General features: G+C 44.0%; 1 protein-coding gene across 1 annotated transcript in view; it reads left to right on the top strand.

Annotated features, from left to right (window-relative positions):
- The first annotated feature begins 11,477 nt into the window (after positions 1-11,477).
- Positions 11,478-18,604, top strand: part of LOC137299443 (myelin expression factor 2-like) — a 35,880-nt gene continuing 28,753 nt past the window's right edge. The window contains exons 1-2 of the mRNA XM_067968179.1: positions 11,478-11,658; positions 14,724-14,908. Coding sequence (XP_067824280.1) covers positions 11,549-11,658; positions 14,724-14,908 — 295 coding nt within the window. The 5' untranslated portion in view covers positions 11,478-11,548. The remainder of the gene's footprint in view (positions 11,659-14,723; positions 14,909-18,604) is intronic.

Genomic DNA, 18,604 nt, shown 5'->3' on the forward strand with positions numbered 1-18,604 from the left:
GTCTTGGATGAGCCAAAATTTCCTCCAGCTACACATTGGGAAGACTGAAACCATCGTCTTCAGGCTGCGCCACAAACTCCATATCCTGACCACCGATTCCATCCTCTTCCTCGGTCACTGTCTCAGGCTGAACGAGACTGTTCGCAACCTCAGCATTCTGTAAAACCCGGAGCTGAGCTTCCAACTCCATATCCTCTGCATCACAGGGACCGCCTACTTTCATCTCCGTAACATCACCCATCTCCACCCCTGCCTCAGCCCATCTGCTGCTGAAACCCTCATCCATGCGTTTGTCACCTCCAGACTTGACTATTCCAATGCTCTCCTGGCCGGTCACCCTCCATAAACTTCAGCTCAACCAAAACTCTGCTGCCTTTACCCTATCTGGCACTACCACCCCTGTCCTTGCTGACCCACATTGGGTCCTACAGTCCCCCAAAGCCTCAAATTTAAAATGATGATCCTTGTGTTTAAATCCTTTTGTGACTTCATCTCTCTTTTGTATCCTCCTCCAGCTGCATCATCTCCTCAAACTTTCCGTTTCTCTGACTCTGGCCTCACGCATCCCTTTCCCCCTCCCTTTGTCTCACCATTTGGCCGCCATACTTTCAGCTGCCTAGGCCCTACACTCTGGAATTGCCTCCCTAAACCCTTCTGCCTGTCCACCTTCCTCTCCTCCTTTAAGAGTGTCCTTAAAACCCATCAGTTTGACCGGAATATTGATCACCCCATCTAGTATCTCCTCCTTAGGCTCAGCATCCATTTTATTCAGATTAAGCCTCTGTGAAGCACCTTGGGACGTTTTCTTTCTATATTAAAGGTGCTATATAAATGTAAGTTGTTATATTAGTAAAGGATAAATCTCTATGTTGTGATTTCTTTGTACTCCTTAACTTTAGAGATGTTACTGCTGGGAAATAAAACACTTCATTTCAGGCGCCCAAGGGGTAATTTTAACCCCCAAGAAGGAGTGGGTGAGCAGTAAAAATGTTTGATTTTTGGAGTGGGACCGCATCCTGACACCAACGTACCCACGTCCAGGTTTAACCCAGGTGCATTTGGAGGCGTGGGAGCAATTGAAACCCAGAAGTCCTGTCTCCGCTTAAAGCCGGCGGTCCGATATTTAAAGGGGCAGTATACCTCACTGTGATAGTTGAGGCACTTAATTTTTTGTGTATTAGAAATGTCAAACAAATTTAACCTTACTTGTTCAGGTTTCTCATCGCTTCTGATTCAAATCAGGTGAAAGCAGGAGGGAAGGTCTGGATCCATGAGGTGAGTGCCTTTATTGCACTGCTTGTGGGCCCGGAGGAGCAGGAGTGCTTCATCCAGGCCCAACAAGCTCAACTGGTGCGATCGGCTGACCCGACCCCCCCCCCCCCACCCTGCCACCAATGCTGTCCCCACCCTCCCCCCAACTGATACTGGACACTCCCCCACCGATGCCGGACCCACCCCAACTCCGCTGGACTTCCCCCAGTGGTGGACCGATCTTCTCCAAGGCCCACCTGATATCGTCCTTGTGCCCCCACCTCCGATTTCTTCCACGGCCCACCATCTCTCTCCCTTCCTCCCCCCTCTCCAATTCACGGCTCCTTTCCCTCCTGACAAGCAGCCAGCCTGTCAATCTTACCTTCAGTTGAGTTGTGATCACAGATTCTGACGTACTCATTTGGCCTTCCGGGTTCCCCACGCGGTTATCTACGGACGCACTGGCCCCCTCCCGCCTCCGAGCTAAAATCATGCCCCCAGTGTCAGCATTAAGCCATGGAGGTCAGGTACAGCACAAGTTAAATACAAAATAGAACTCTCTATACACTGCCCCATCAAATACCCCCAGGCCAGGCACAGCATGAATTAAATAGAGAGTAAAGCTCCCTCCACACTGCCCTTCCAAGTGCTCCCAGGTCAGGTACAGCACCGTTAGGTGCAGAGTAAAGCTTCCTCTACACTGCTCCATCAAACACTCCCATGTCAGGGACAGCATTGGTTAGATACAGAGTAAAGCTCCTCTACACTGCCCCCATCGAGTGCTCCTAGATCAAGAACAGCAGAGGTTAGATACAGAGTGAAGCTTCCTCAACACTGCTTCATCAAATACTTCCCAGTCAGGTGCTGTACAACAGTTTGAGTATAAAAAGTTTGCCAATGAGAAAACATTGCAGAACCCAGTCCAGTAAGCTGGGGGTGGGGTGGTGGGGGTGGGGGTGGGGGGGTGGGGGGGGGGGGTGGGGGGGTGGGGGGGTTCCTTTGCTCCTAAGAATACAATTTGACTGATTCCCACTCCACTGAGGATGGGAGTACAATTGGCCTTTTGTGACACCTATCAGCTTACAGAAAAGCTGGAGCTGAGCTTCACAACCTTACTGAATCAATTAGTTTGTGCTAATTGTCATTGTAACAGAGTTATTGAAATTTAATTTTACCATTTAGCTACATATCTATATCTATCTATAATATATTACAAATCTCACATCTGTGCAAACTTCCTGACTGCACCACTTGACTGTTACATTTTTGTCACAACTTCCTCCATTATAAATTTCTCTGTCCAAATTTATAATGAAAAATGCCTATGTAAACTCTTCACTCTAATTGTGTAATCTGGCCACTAGGTTACTCAATCTGGCCAATGCATTCTCACAAAATGCTTTCTGAAAATATTTTTCCATCCACCATTTTCCCTCAGTAAATGAAATTTCTAATATCCGAAATAAGGATTTAGCCATAATAAAAACAAATTTTGAAATTATATATTTCACAATAGCATGATTATTTTTCCATTTAATACCTTTCTTTGTGCTCGCTGACCTACATTGACTCCCAGTCCGGGAACTCCTCGATTTTAAAATTCTCATCCTTGTTTTTAAATCCCTCCATGGCTCGCCCCTCCCTATCGCTGTAACCTCCTCCAGACCAATAATCCTCCGAGATCTCTGCGCTCCTCCAATTCTTGCCTAAGAACATAAGAAATAGGAGCAGGAGTAGGCCATGCAGCCCCTCGAGCCTGCTCCGCCATTCAATCAGATCATGGCTGATCTTTGACCACAACTCCACTTCACTTCCCTGCCCAATCCCCATATCCCTTGATGCCCCTAGAGTCCAAAAATCTATCTATCTATCTCAGCCTTGAATATACTCAATGACTCAGCAGCCACAGCCCTCTGGGGTACAGAATTCGAAAGATTCACAACCATCTGAGTGAAGAAATTCCTCCTCATCTCAGTCTTAAATGGCCAACCCCTTATCCTGCGGCTTTGTCCCCAGTTCTAGACTCTCCAGCCAGGGGGAGCAACCTCTCAGCATCTACCCTGTCAAGGCCCCTCAGAATCTTATATGTTTCAATGTGATCACCTCCCATTCTTCTAAACTCCAGAGAGCATAGGCCCATTCTACTCAACCTCTCTCATAGGATAACCCTCTCATCCCAGGAATTAATCTAGTGAACCTTTGTTGCACCGCCTCTAAGGCAAGTATATCCTTCTTTAGGTAAGGAGACCAAAACTGTAGCAGTACTCCAGGTGAGGTCTCACCAAAGCCCTGTACAATTGTAATAAGACTTCCTCACTCTTATACTCCAACCCCCTTGCAATTAAGGCTAACAGGCCATTTGACCATAAGACCATAAGAGATAGGAGCAGGAGTAGGCCTTTCGGCCCCTCGAGCCTGCTCCGCCATTTAGTGAGATCATGGCTGATCTGATTTTTACCTCAACTCCACCTTCCCGCCCTTTCCCCATATCCTTTGACTCCCTTGCTGATCAAAAATTTGTCTAACTCAGCCTTGAATGTATTCAATGACTCAGCCTCCACAGATTTTTGGGGTAAAGAATTCCAAAGATTCCAAAGATCCTCTGGGAGAAGAAATTCCTCCTCATTTCCGTCTTAAACGGGCGAACCCTTATTCTTAGACTATGTCCCCTCATTTTAGATTCCCCCATGAGGGGTAACATCCTCTCAGCATCTACCCTATTGAGTCATCTCAGAATCTTGTATGTCTCAATAAGATCTCTTCTCATTCTTCTAAACTCCAATGAGTATAGACCCAACCTGTTCAATCTTTCCTCATAAGACAACCCTTCCATACCCGGAATCAACCTAGTGAACCTTCTCTGAACTGCCTCCAATGCAAGTATGTCCTTCCTTAAATAAGGGCACCAGAACTGTACGCAGTACTCCAGGTGTGGTCTCACCAGCACCCTGTACAGTTATAGAATCATAGAATCATAGAAGTTACAACATGGAAACAGGCCCTTTGGCCCAACATGTCCATGTCGCCCAGTTTATACCACTAAGCTAGTCCCAATTGCCTGCACTTGGCCCATATTCCTCTATACCCATCTTACCCATGTAACTGTCCAAATGCTTTTTAAAAGACAAAATTGTACCCGCCTCTACTACTGCCTCTGGCAGCTCATTCCAGACACTCACCACCCTTTGAGTGAAAAAATTGCCCCTCTGGGCCCTTTTGTATCTCTCCCCTCTCACCTTAAATCTATGTCCCCTCGTTATAGACACCCCTACCTTTGGGAAAAGATTTTGACTATCTACCTTATCTATGCCCCTCATTATTTTATAGACTTCTATAAGATCACCCCTTAACCTCCTACTCTCCAGGGAAAAAAGTCCCAGTCTATCTAACCTCTCCCTATAAGTCAAACCATCAAGTCCCGGTAGCATCCTAGTAAATCTTTTCTGCACTCTTTCTAGTTTAATAATATCCTTTCTATAATAGGGTGACCAGAACTGTACACAGTATTCCAAGTGTGGCCTTACTAATGTCTTGTACAACTTCAACAAGACATCCCAACTCCTGTATTCAATGTTCTGCCCAATGAAACCAAGCATGCCGAATGCCTTCTTCACTACCCTATCCACCTGTTACTCCACTTTCAAGGAGCTATGAACCTGTACTCCTAGATCTCTTTGTTCTATAACTCTCCCCAACGCCCTACCATTAACGGAGTAGGTCCTGGCCCGATTCGATCTACCAAAATGCATCACCTCACATTTATCTAAATTAAACTCCATCTGCCATTCATCGGCCCACTGGCCCAATTTATCAAGATCCCGTTGCAATCCTAGATAACCTTCTTCACTGTCCACAATGCCATCAATCTTGGTGTCATCTGCAAACTTACTAACCATGCCTCCTAAATTCTCATCCAAATCATTAATATAAATAACAAATAACAGCGGACCCAGCACCGATCCCTGAGGCACACCGCTGGACACAGGCCTCCAGTTTGAAAAACAACGCTCTACAAGCCAATTTTGTATCCAATTGGCTACCTCACCTTGGATCCCGTGAGATTTAACCTTATGTAACAACCTACCAAGCGGTACCTTGTCAAAGGCTTTGCTGAAGTCCATGTAGACCACGTCTACTGCACAGCCCTCATCTATCTTCTTGGTTACCCCTTAAAAAAACTCAATCAAATTCGTGAGACATGATTTTCCTCTCACAAAACCATGCTGACTGTTCCTAATCAGTTCCTGCCTCTCCAAATGCCTGTAGATCCTGTCCCTCAGAATTCCCTCTAACAACTTACGCACTACAGATGTCAGGCTCACCGGTCTGTAGTTCCCAGGCTTTTCCCTGCCGCCCTTCTTAAACAAAGGCACAACATTTGCTACCCTCCAATCTTCAGACACCTCACCTGTAGCTGTCGATGATTCAAATATCTCTGCTAGGGGACCCGCAATTTCCTCCCTAACCTCCCATAACGTCCTGGGATACATTTCATCAGGTCCCGGAGATTTATCTACCTTGATGCGCGTTAAGACTTCCAGCACCTCCTTCTCTGTAATATGTACACTCCTCAAGACATCACTATTTATTTCCCCAAGTTCCCTAACATCCATGCCTTTCTCAACCGTTGTAGCATGACTTCCCTGCTTTTATACTCCATCCCCCTAGAAATAAAGGCCAATATTCCGTTTGCCTTCCGGATTACCTATATGTTGACTTTTTGTGTTTCATGTACGAGGACACCCAGATCCCTCTGTACCGCAGCATTTTGTATTTCTCCATTCAAATAATATTTTGCTTTTTTATTTTTCCTCCCACAGTGGATGACTTCACATTTTCCCACATTATATTCTATCTGCCAAATTTTTGCCCATTTGCTTAACCTGTCAATATCCCTTTGCAGACACTTTGTGTCCTCATTGCAACTTGCTTTTCCACCTATCTTTGTATCATCAGCAAATTTGGCCACAAGACACTCTGTTCCTTCATCCAAGTCATTGATATATATTGTAAATAGTTGAGGCCCCAGCACTGAGCCCTGCAGCACCCCACTAGTTACAGATTGCCATTTTGAAAATGACCCTTTTATCCCGACTCTTTGTTTTCTGTTAGTTATCCATGCCAGTATATTACCCCCAACATCATGAGCTCTTACCTTGTGCAGTAATCTTTTATGTGGCATCTTATCGAATGCCTTTTGGAAATCCAAATATACTGCATCCATTGGTTCCCCTTTATCCACCCTGCCCGTTACTTCCTCAAAGAACTCTAATAAATTTGTCAGACATGATTTCCCCTTCATAAAACCATGTTGACTCTCCTTGATTGTATTATTTGCTTTCCTGATTGTCTGCTGCACCTGCATGTTAACTTTTTGCGTTTCTTGTACGAGACACCCAAGTCTCTCTGGACACCAACATTTACTAGTTTCTCACTATTTAAAAAATATTCTGTTTTTCTATTCTTCCTACCAAAGTGAATAACCTCACATTTCCCCACATTATACTCCATCTGCCACCTTCTTGCCCGCTCACTTAACCTGTCTATATCCCTTTGCAGACGCTTTTGTGTCCTCCTCATAGCTTACTTTCCCACCTAGCTTTGTATCTTGCGCCTCTTGTGCATCCCAAATTGCTCCACCATTGGCTGACGTGCCTTCAGCTGCCTAGGACCTAAACTCTGGAATTCCCTCCCTATACCTCTCCACCTCTCTCCTCCTTTATGACACTCCTCAAAACCTACCTCTTTCACCTGTCCTAATATCTCTTTATGTGGCTCGGTGTCAAATTTAGTTTGATAACGTTCCTATGAAGTGCCTTGAGTCGTTTTACTATGTTAAGGCGCGATATAAATGCAAGGTGTTGTTGTTGTTGTTGTTTCTTAACGTTTTTACTTGAGGTCATCAGCCTCTCCCAAAGGCCTGGTCTTGGACTTGATATTTTTGCTCAGAGCTATGATGCTGTGAGCTGAATTTGGATTGTGCAGTTTGAACTAAGGTTAAATTCATATTGGGTGTTTTTTTTAAGAAATTGAGGCTCTGCGTGTGTGTAAGAGAAAAAAGTGTGCTGATTACACACTTGTTGTAGTCTTTGTTTTGTGTTCTTTAAGCTTTAGAAAGAGAAAGACTGAGAGAGTGGGGTCGGGAAGAGAGACTGGGGTGAGAGAAAGGGGGTCAAAAGGAGAAAGAGTGTGTTGTTTTTCACATAAGGTTAGAACTGTGACTCACTTGCTCTGATTCTGATTGTCAGTTTGCGTGTTGTACCTGCTCTTCCTCTCCTGTCTAAATGGTAATAATCACAGGCTAAGTAATGAACATGCGTTTATGCCAAGGAATTAGTTTGGATATAATAGTATTTTATGCTAAAATAAGAAAATGCTGGAAATGCTCAGCAGGGAAAGGAGGAATGAGGAAAGAACAAAAGGGAAGGTCTGTGATAAGGTGAAGGGCAGGAGTGATTCAGTGACAAAAGGGATGATGGTGCAAGGCAAAAGAAAATCTTTCCCTCCTCCCCCCCCCCCCCCCCACTTTCCTTGGCTCTGTACTTGGTTTTAAAACTGTTAACTCTCAGAACTTCTTCCAGTTCTGGTGAAAGGTCATCGACCAGATGCTGCCTGACTTGCTGAGTATTTCCAGCATTTTCTGTTTTTATTTCAGATTTCCAGCATCCGCAGTATTTTCCTCCTGTTATAGTATTTTGTCAACCATTTTGCCTCCCCTCCCGATGGGTGTGCATCTGGGGTGATGGGGGTGTCACTCTTGGGATTGTGAGTGATGGATGAAGCTCTCCCTACTGCTAAATTTAAAGGGGTTCTTCTCATTTCACAAAAGGGAAACTCCAGAACTCCAGTGGGATATTCAGAGACCCAGAACCTATGGGATGTCACGGGATTGGCAAAGGAGGGTACAGTAAATTGTGTATTGAATGAACTCAAAGCCACTGAAGCAACACTGCAGCAGGGTACCTGAAGTGAAGCACTTTCAATCCGTTTCATGCAAAGGAAACATTGAATCGTACGGATGAATTAAAGTTTTTTTTTTGCTTTCACTTGTTTATTTCTGGGTATTTTGGCACGTTATCCCCTTATTTTTATCTCTTTTTTTTTGTTTGTCCACCTCCCTTGATGGTTCCAGCTGAAAAGGGCAGCAACACATCCTGCATCCAGAGGCAAATTTTGTCCATCCTGCACACTCTGCCTATCATGAAAATGGCTATAGCTACAACCTAAATCATGACATGCTTATGCCCCACTGTATGCCCACTGTAACTACTCTCATGAGTACATGAGGCCACTAGGTTTCTGTTTTCATGGAAAAACAAATCTAATTGTGCAAAGTGGTCCCAAAGAACAAACAAAAATTCTGAAAACCAATGTTAACTCACCTTGAAACAATGGCTGTGGTTACAGGCCATTATTCAGGGCTATTTTTCAGCTGCAGGCTGTTTTTCAAATTGTCATCTCTTTGGGAGCCGTGTCAGTTATTCCCAATTCGGAACATGCATACACCCTAGGGTTGCCAACTCTGTTTGGATATATTACAGGAGGTTTCATCACATGACCTCCTGCTTCCAACTACCCCGTCTCCACATTCCCACCATTGGTCATCCGACATGTCCATCCTTACAGTGCACTGCCTTTCTAGGCCAAAGTGAGTAGACTCTTCATTACCCGATTGAATGATTCTTGATTGTCAGTCAAACAGCCTTTTTTCTCATGTCTGATATTTTTAGGTTTAGAGTAGCTATGGAAAAGGACAAGGAACAATCCAACATGAAAATACGCAACTGGAGGAGGACTAATTTCAATGAATTGAAAAGGGAACTGGCCCAGGTGGATTGGAATCAAAGAATGGCAGGTAAAACAGTAAATGAGCCATGGGAGGCCTTCAAAGAGGAGAAAGTTCGGGTACAGACCAGACACATTCCCATAAGGAGGAAAGGAACGGCATCCAAATCTAGAGCTTCCTGGATGACTAAAGATATAGAGATTAAAATGAAACAGAAAAAAGATTAGCGGCCAACATAAAAAGGAACCCAAAAGTCTTTTATAAACATATAAATAATAAAAGGGTAGTCAAAGGAAGGGTGGGGCCGATTAGGGACCAAAAAGGAGATCTTCTTGTGGAGGCAGAGGGCATGGCTGAGGTACTAATTGAGTACTTTGCATCTGTCTTTACTAAAGGAGAGGATGCTGCCAATGTCATAGTAAAGGAGGAGGTAGTATCGAAATTGGATAGGATAAAAATAGATAAAGAGGAGGGACTTAAAAGGTTGGCAGTGCTCAAAGTATAAAAGTCACCCGGTCTGGATGGGATGCATCCTAGGTTGCTAAGGGAGGTGAGGGTGGAGACAGTGGAGTCTCTGGCCACAATCTTCCAATCATCCTTAGATATGGGAGTGGTGCCAGGGGACTGGAGAATTGTAAATATTACAACCTTGTTCAAAAAAGGAGAGAGGGATAAACTCGGCAACTACAGGCAAGTCAGTCTAATGTCTGTGGTGGGGAAACTTTTAGAGACAATAATCAGAGACAAAATTAATTGTCACTTGGAAAAATATGGGTTAATAAATGACAGTGAGCACGGATTTGTTAAAGGCAAATCGTGTTTGACTAACTTGATTGAGTTTTTTGATGAATTAACAGAGAGGATTGATAAAAGTAGTGCGGTTGATGTTGTGTATATGGACTTTCAAAAGGTGTTTGATAAAGTACCACATAATAGACTTGTTAGCAAAATTGAAGCCCATGGGATTAAAGGGGGCAGTGACAGCATGGATACGAAATTGACTAAGGGACAGAAAGCAGAGAGTAGAGTTGAACGGTTGTTTTTCAGACTGGAGGGAAGTATACAGTGGTGTCCCCCAGGGGTCAGTATTAGGACCACTGCTCTTTTTGATATATATTAATAACCTGGACTTGGCTGTACAGGGCATAATTTCAAAATTTGCAGATGACACGAAACTCAGAAAGGTAGTAAACAGTAAGGAGGATAATAACAGATTTCAGGAGGACATAGACAGACTGGTGAAATGGGCAGACAGATGGCAGATGAAATTTAACGCAGAGAAGTGAGAAGTGATGCATTTTGGTAAGAAGAATGAGGCAATATAAACTAAATGGTACAATTTTAAAGGGAGTGTAGGAAGAGAGAGACCTGGGGGGTGTACGTACACAAATCTTTGAAGGTGGTAGGACAAGTTGAGAAGGATGTAGGAAAAGTGTAAGGGATCCTTGGCTTTATAAAGAGTACAAAAGCAAGGAAGTTATGCTAAACTTATATAAATCACTGGTTAGGCCCCAGCTGGAGTATTGTGGCCAATTCTAGGCATCACACTTTAGGAAGGATGTCAAGGCCTCAGAGAGGTTGCAGAGGAGATTTAGTAGAATGGTACCAGGGATGAAAGACTTTAGTTATGCAGAGAGACTAGAGAAGCTCGGATTGTTTTCCTTAGAGCAGAAAAAGGTTAGAGAGATTTAATAGAGGTGTTCAAAATCATGAAGGGTTTCAATAAGGGTAAGGAGAAACTGTTCCCAGTGGCAGAAGGGTCAGTATCCAGAGGAAACAGATTTAAGGTAACTGGTGAAAGAACCAGAGGGGGGATGAGGAGAATTTTTTTCCCCAGCGAGTTGTTATGATCTGGAATGCACTGCCTAAAAGGGTGTTGGATGCAGATTCAATAACAAGTTTCAAAAAGGAACTGGATAAATACTTGAAGGGGAAAAATGTGTAGGGCTATGGAGAAAGAAAGGGCAGCGGTTTGGGAATAATTTCTATAGTTCTTTCCAAGAACCAGCACAGGACGCATGAGCCAAGCAGCCTCCTTCTGTGCCACATCATTCTATGTTACAACTAATAAACAAAATGTGTTCAGAGAACATTTAAAAATATACAATTTTGAATGCCCCAATGATTTTTCTCCCTGGTGGAGGGCAGCAGTGTCCGGGAGATTAATCTGTAATTCCTGGAGACTCCGGGACAATCCTGGAGGGGTTAGCGACCCCCCTAATGCACCTTGAGCTGTGCGAGATCCAGTCACACCCAACAGCTCTGCTCCAGACGACCTCACCGTGCGGCCGCACTGACAACTTAGCGCACGCGCCGTCTGAAGCAACCTGTCGGACGCGTGCACGTGGCCCGGTTGCCGCGGGGGATTTGGCGGCGAAATCCAGTGTGATGTCACCCGTGCGGAGGGGAAAGGGGCGGGGCTTACGGTCCGGCGGTACCCACAATTCTGCACGCGACACTGCGCAGCTGCCATTCGGACTTGAAGAAGGCGTTTTTTTTGTTGTTGCGTCGATGGCGGATTTGGAGCCCACACCCCAGGAACCTGCGATCACCAACCCTGAGTTGGAGGAGAAGCAGGACGAGAATAACCCGAGCGGCGGTGATGAAGATCAGAACCAGAGGTGCGGCTGTGCGAGGGGCCTGGGGCCCCCTTGTGTCTATGGCAACGGCTCAGGCTTCAGTTGGACTGCAGGCCGCGGCCCCGCGCGCCGAACAAAAGGGCCGCGCGGGGCCGATGATTTGGAATAAATCAGAGGCAGGGCGACCCGGTCTTGGGAAGGGGCCCAGCTCCTCACTAAAGGCGGGGATTAAATAGCTCAGGCATGCCAAGTGCGGGGATCTACCTGATTTTTATCACTTAGTTTGATTTTAAGACTATTTTAAATTTAGTTTTGCAGCGCCATTTCAAACCTGACTTCTGATGCCAAACTCCCACATTTGAACTAGCAAAAGTTGATGTAACAGTTTTTCTTTAAACAGTTTGGGATTTATATACTTTATCATTCTGTATTCTCACCTCTTCCCCCCCCCCCCCCCCACTTCCCAAAAGCAAAATACTGTGGATGCTGGAAATCTGAAATAAAAGCAGAAAATGCTGGAAATACTCAGCAAGTCAGGCAGTATCTGTGGAGAAAGTAACAGAGTTAACGTTTCAGGTCGATGACCCTTGAATTCTGATGTGGAGATGCCGGTGATGAACTGGGGTTGACGATTGTAAACAATTTTACAACACCAAGTTATAGTCCAGCAATTTTATTTTAAATTCACATGAATTGAATTCTGATCCCTTGAATTCTGATGCAGGGTCATCGACCTGAAATGTTAACTCTGTTACTTTCTCCACAGATGGTGCCTGACTTACTGAGTATTTCCAGCATTTTCTATTTTTATTTCACCTCCTCTTCCCCCCCCCTCTTTCCATTCTCACTTCATCTCTTTCCCCCCCCCCCTTTCCATTCTCACTTCATCTCTTTCCCCCCCCCCTTTCCATTCTCACTTCATCTCTTCCCCCCACCCTTTCCATTTTCACTTCATCTTCCCCCCCCCCTTTCCATTTTCACTTCATCTTCCCCCCCCTTTCCATTTTCACTTCATCTTCCCCCCCCCTTCCATTTTCACTTCATCTCCCCCCCCCTTCCATTTTCACTTCATCTTTTCCCCCCTTTCCATTTTCACTTCATCTTCCCCCCACTTTCCATTTTCACTTCATCTTCCCCCCACTTTCCATTTTCACTTCATCTTCCCCCCCTTTCCATTTTCACTTCATCTTTCCCCCCCTTTCCATTCTCACCTCATCTCTTCCCCCCCCCCTTCCATTCTCACCTCATCTCTTCCCCCCCCTTTCCATTCTCACCTCATCTCTTCCCCCCCCCCTTTCCATTCTCACCTCATCTCTTCCCCCCCCCCTTTCCATTCTCACCTCATCTCTTCCCCCCCCCCTTTCCATTCTCACCTCATCTCTTTCCCCCCCTTTCCATTCTCACCTCATCTCTTTCCCCCCTTCCATTCTCACCTCATCTCTTTCCCCCCTTCCATTCTCACCTCATCTCTTTCCCCCCCTTTCCATTCTCACCTCATCTCTTTCCCCCCCTTTCCATTCTCACCTCATCTCTTTCCCCCCCTTTCCATTCTCACCTCATCTCTTTCCCCCCTTTCCATTCTCACCTCATCTCTTCCCCCCCCCTTCCATTCTCACCTCATCTCTTCCCCCCCCCCCCCTTTCCATTCTCACCTCATCTCTTTCCCCCCTTTCCATTCTCACCTCATCTCTTCCCCCCCCCTTTCCATTCTCACCTCATCTCTTCCCCCCCCTTTCCATTCTCACCTCATCTCTTCCCCCCCCTTTCCATTCTCACCTCATCTCTTCCCCCCCCCTTTCCATTCTCACCTCATCTCTTCCCCCCCCCCTTCCATTCTCACCTCATCTCTTCCCCCCCCCCCTTTCCATTCTCACCTCATCTCTTTCCCCCCTTTCCATTCTCACCTCATCTCTTCCCCCCCCCCTTTCCATTCTCACCTCATCTCTTCCCCCCCCCTTTCCATTCTCACCTCATCTCTTCCCCCCCCTTTCCATTCTCACCTCATCTCTTCCCCCCCCCTTTCCATTCTCACCTCATCTCTTCCCCCCCCTTCCATTCTCACCTCATCTTTCCCCCCCTTTCCATTCTCACTTCATCTCCCCCCCCCCCCCCCTTTCCATTCTCACTTCATCTCCCCCCCCCTTTCCATTCTCACTTCACCTCCCCCCCCCTTTCCATTCTCACCTCATTTCTTCCCCCCCTTCCATTCTCACCTCATTTCTTTCCCCCCCTTCCATTCTCACCTCATCTCTTTCCCCCCTTTCCATTCTCACCTCATCTCTTTCCCCCCTTTCCATTCTCACCTCATCTCTTTCCCCCCTTTCCATTCTCACCTCATCTCTCCCCCCCCCCCCTTTCCATTCTCACCTCATCTCTTCCCCCCCCCTTTCCATTCTCACCTCATCTCCCCCCCCCCCCTTTCCATTCTCACCTCATCTCCCCCCCCCCCTTTCCATTCTCACCTCATCTCCCCCCCCCCCCCCTTTCCATTCTCACCTCATCTCCCCCCCCCCCTTTCCATTCTCACCTCATCTCTCCCCCCCCCCCTTTCCATTCTCACCTCATCTCCCCCCCCCCCCCCCTTTCCATTCTCACCTCATCTCCCCCCCCCCCTTCCATTCTCACCTCATCTCCCCCCCCCCCTTTCCATTCTCACCTCATCTCCCCCCCCCCCCCTTCCATTCTCACCTCATCTCCCCCCCCCCCCTTTCCATTCTCACCTCATCTCTTTTTCCCCCCCCTTTCCATTCTCACCTCATCTCTTTCCCCCCCCCCCCCTTTCCATTCTCGCCTCATTTCTCTTTCCCCCCCTTTCCATTCTCACCTCATCTCCTCTTCTCTTTTGCCCCCCCCCCCTCCTTTTCCATTCTCATCTCATCTCTTCTTCACCTCCCCCTTTTTGGAATCTAGGCCCCAATCAGCCAGTGTTTATTGGAATGCCAAAGCAACAAATTGCCCTATTAAAAGGATAATTCAACTTTTGTGTTTATGCATTATGGCCAGCATCATATTTGAATAGCCTGTTTTGAAGGGGAAGCCACTACCTGCAGATGTTCTGATCCAGCCAGAGATTTGTTGATATTGAAACCATGTTTTGTTATTCACAGTGAAACAAATGAAACTTCAAATCAGAATGATAAAAATGATAAGCTGAAGGAAAAAAGCAGCAAGCGCGGAGGAAGCCGCTTTGAGCCATATTCAACCAACCGAAATGCAAGATTCCGGGTTTTTGTGAGCAATATCCCGTTTGAAATGAAATGGCAAACACTTAAAGATTTAATGAGAGAGAAAGGTAAAGTCAGGTGTAACGTGTGTTAATTTGGTAACATTTTAAAATTAGTTTTAGAATTTTTATTGACCAAAATATTGTGTACTAACTATAAATTACTTTGTTTTCACCTTCAATTCCTGATGCCAAATATTGATCATCTGGAAGAATAAGGCCTCTTTTATACAGAAGAAACGATGTCCAGAATTTTAGTTGAAATAATCAAAGGTTTTGTAATTAAATGTCTCTTCACAGCTACTCAGAAGGATGTCCGTGATCAAAAAATAATGGCAGGAAATTTGCCCAGCAGCTCTTAATGGTTTCAATATATTGGAAGAAGGGAGGAACAGAATTCTCAGGTTGAATTGGTGTCTTGTGGGTGTTGACACTAGAAATTTAGGATTTAGAAAAAATAATTCGAGCTGGTAAAATGTATTACATTTTGGTTTGTGAGGTGGACACAGGATGGTATATCAGCACAAGTTAGAGTAGAATGTGTGTTGTTCTTGTGATTTCCAAAATGTTATTCCCAATACTGTTCTGGTAATTGGGAGAAGAAAGGGGGGTCACTTGAGTTGCTCAATGTTCTGGGAGCAGGCCAGCTTCTCAGCTAGGATAGTTTACTCTGTTAATTTTTTTTCACTGCTGATTGTTGTAATGTGGATAAAATGTTAGATTTGTATTCGACTTGTATTTGATATCTTGTTAATAGAACAATTAATGCTAGCATTTTAAACTGACTTACTATGCAAAATCTGCTACTTCTGTACTTGCCATTTTAAAAACAAATCAAGTTTTGTGGCACTGGAAAGAGATTCTGGCAGATTAAATTGTTTAGAATTGAGATTGGGGAGTAGTAATGGAAAATGGATTGTCAAAAATACCCCATTAGGTTTGAGAGGAAAGATTTTTAAGGATTGCCAGCTAAAATTGTCTGCGCCTTTTCCTGGTCTAGGTGACCTGCTCCCAGATATCTTCCAATACCTCTGTAACTGGCTGTTCGCAAGCGTGTGTATAGTTAGTCCGGGTTGAATTTTTTGTTTGAGTGCAAAGTGTCTTGCATCTTATGCATGTTGCAACTGTGGCTTGATGTCGATTGAGAGCTTACTTGGGGAACCATGGGTGTGAACCCTCATCCTACCTGCAACAATGTGCAGTACCCTGCTGAAAATATTTGATTACTTAACATGATTTCCAAAATTGTTCTTCCTCCAGTGTTTATAATGTTCACACAGTTACACAAATACAATATAAACAAAAAACCTCAGATGTTGGAAATCTGAAACAAAAACAGAAAATACTGAAAACGTCAGGTCAGTCAGTATCTGTGGAGAGAACAGACTTAAACACTTTACAGCTCATTCTATTTCTGTATTTGTGTGTTCCCTCTTCCCCCTTATTCTGTTCCTTTTTAAATGGTGTTCGTCTGTAATACTGATGAAGGTCCACACCTGAAATGTTAACTTGTCTGTTCGCTTCACATGCTGACAGACCTGAGTGTTTCCAACGTTTTCTGTTTTTGTTACACATGTACAACACCCTTGTAATGTTCAGTAGAATGCAGTTGTCTTTTTAAGTATTATGATTATTACCTGAAGAGATTATTTTGCAGTTTTAGAATCAGACTGGGACACCAGGAGGGGTCGATCATGTGTGGCTATTGTTCAGTGAAGTCAGACACAGTAAAGCTGGATACAGGACTTCCTTTAAGAATGTTGAACATAGACCTCCCCATAATATATTCTAGCACTAGAACACACTGCATTTTTATTACTTGTGTATATTGTGGCAAGATCCCAATTACCCATCTTGTGTAATGCTCGACAACTAACTTCCTTTCCTAGTTAGTTCAGACTTAAAATAAGAAAGACATTGGTATTAACATCTTGAATTCGAATGGAAATGATGAGGCAAAATAACAATGGATTCATAGTTTGATGTTATCTTGCTAGTTTGTGGGATTGGGAGAGATATTTCTGCTTTTCTTTCAAAGTTGTGTTTAGTGTTTTTTTAAAAGCCACTTTATGCATAACATTCTGTGTACTTCCACCCCCAAATAACTTAGAATGGGCAAGAGATTAAAGAAGCTGTACATTGGAATATTTTAATATCGTTACACCCTTATCCACTAGAGGTGGGAGGAGTATCAGTGCTGGACAGAAGCATTATAACTCCAGGAAGGCAGTTTATTGACATGATGGCTAACTTTTTACAAGAATTTTGTTTCCTGAAATTGAAACTTCATGAAGATTGCAGTTTTAAAATTGTTAGGAATACCTTTTTACTGGAAGGAATCGCATCGTTTCTGCTAAAATCTTTGGCAACATTGATCAGTTGGGACAGTAACATTTGTATTGCAGCGTCTGAATGTTTTGTGAATGGGGTTTTTCCCTGAACTTCAGTTGTCACAATCCCAGATAACAGCTAAACCGGATTTGGTTTCGTATAACGACAGTCGATGGACGCAGGGATCATTGATGGCTAATGTGCATTTTACTGTAACTTTATTTATTCTGTGTTTTGTTAAAATATAATCCTTAAGGATAAACGGTATGGATAAAGCAATCATAATTACAGGAGTGCTTTGCACATTTGGAGTTTTATTAACTTCAAGTACTTGTAACTTTCCTTTGAGAAGATAGCAATGTTGAAAAATGGTATTTGTCCTTTATCAATATTGAGTTGAAGATCAGTGAGAAATGCCATCATGTGTATACTGTAAGTTCACAAACTTGGCCAGTAATATATGGAAGGGGATGTAATGAATGTTTGAGACTTGGTAACCCGAATAGCCTGACAAAAGGGATATTGTCTTTAAACTGGTATGGAATTGTTTCAGCTAACACCATAACATCTGGAACTGTTTGAAGTAAAGGTGGGCAATTATCCAAACAAATGTCCTTGAGTTGGGGATATTGTGCATTGAGCACTGAAGTCAAGCATATATGGCTCATTGTGGTATGAGCTATCACTACAGCAAGAAGTCTATGATTAGATGAAACAGATGTGTTGCTGCATCCATGGACGATGCATAAAATCACATTTGTTTTTTCCCCATGCACTTTAATATCTTGGTAAATCAGCTGATTTTTTTTTTCTGACCTTCCCCACAAAAAGTAGATAGAATTTTAATACTTGCCCTCAATAGATTATTGGAATAAGCTTACTAAATTCAGCTATGTAGAAATAGCGGGCACAGGTTACATATACTTGATTTTACAGTAAGTTTTCTGCTGTTTGGAAAATGTAACTAAAATTTCCCTAACTTTATTTCCTCTATTATTTTTAGTATATTACCAAAAATCTGTTGTCCACAATAACAACTTGACTCATTTGACTCTGGAGAGCCATACTTGGTAAACCTTCGTCGAAGATTGTCATTCAATTGTGTGTTCATTGTTTGAGTGAAAAAGAATTCTTGGGTGTTTCGGAACAGAAGTTTGAACAGTCCGCCGTGGTGCATGCTGCTGCTGCATAGGACTACTTGATGTTACCAGTATTTAGTAGCCTGACAGGAAAGAAACCTTTATCAGAAGACATTGTTTTAAATGTGAAACTCACTGTTAAATGTCAGAATTCTAGATTTGTGTAGACGCACACCTTTCTTGATGTAGTGATGGCTTCAAGCGGTAAGACTCAAAAGTTGGTGGTCTAAAATTAGTGTAATATTGGGAATGTGCCCATGCAGATTTAAATGTCCTTGGTTTTGTAGATTACTGA

This window comes from Heptranchias perlo, chromosome 29, assembly GCF_035084215.1.
Source record: "Heptranchias perlo isolate sHepPer1 chromosome 29, sHepPer1.hap1, whole genome shotgun sequence".
In the NCBI taxonomy this organism is placed as follows: Eukaryota; Metazoa; Chordata; class Chondrichthyes; order Hexanchiformes; family Hexanchidae; genus Heptranchias; species Heptranchias perlo.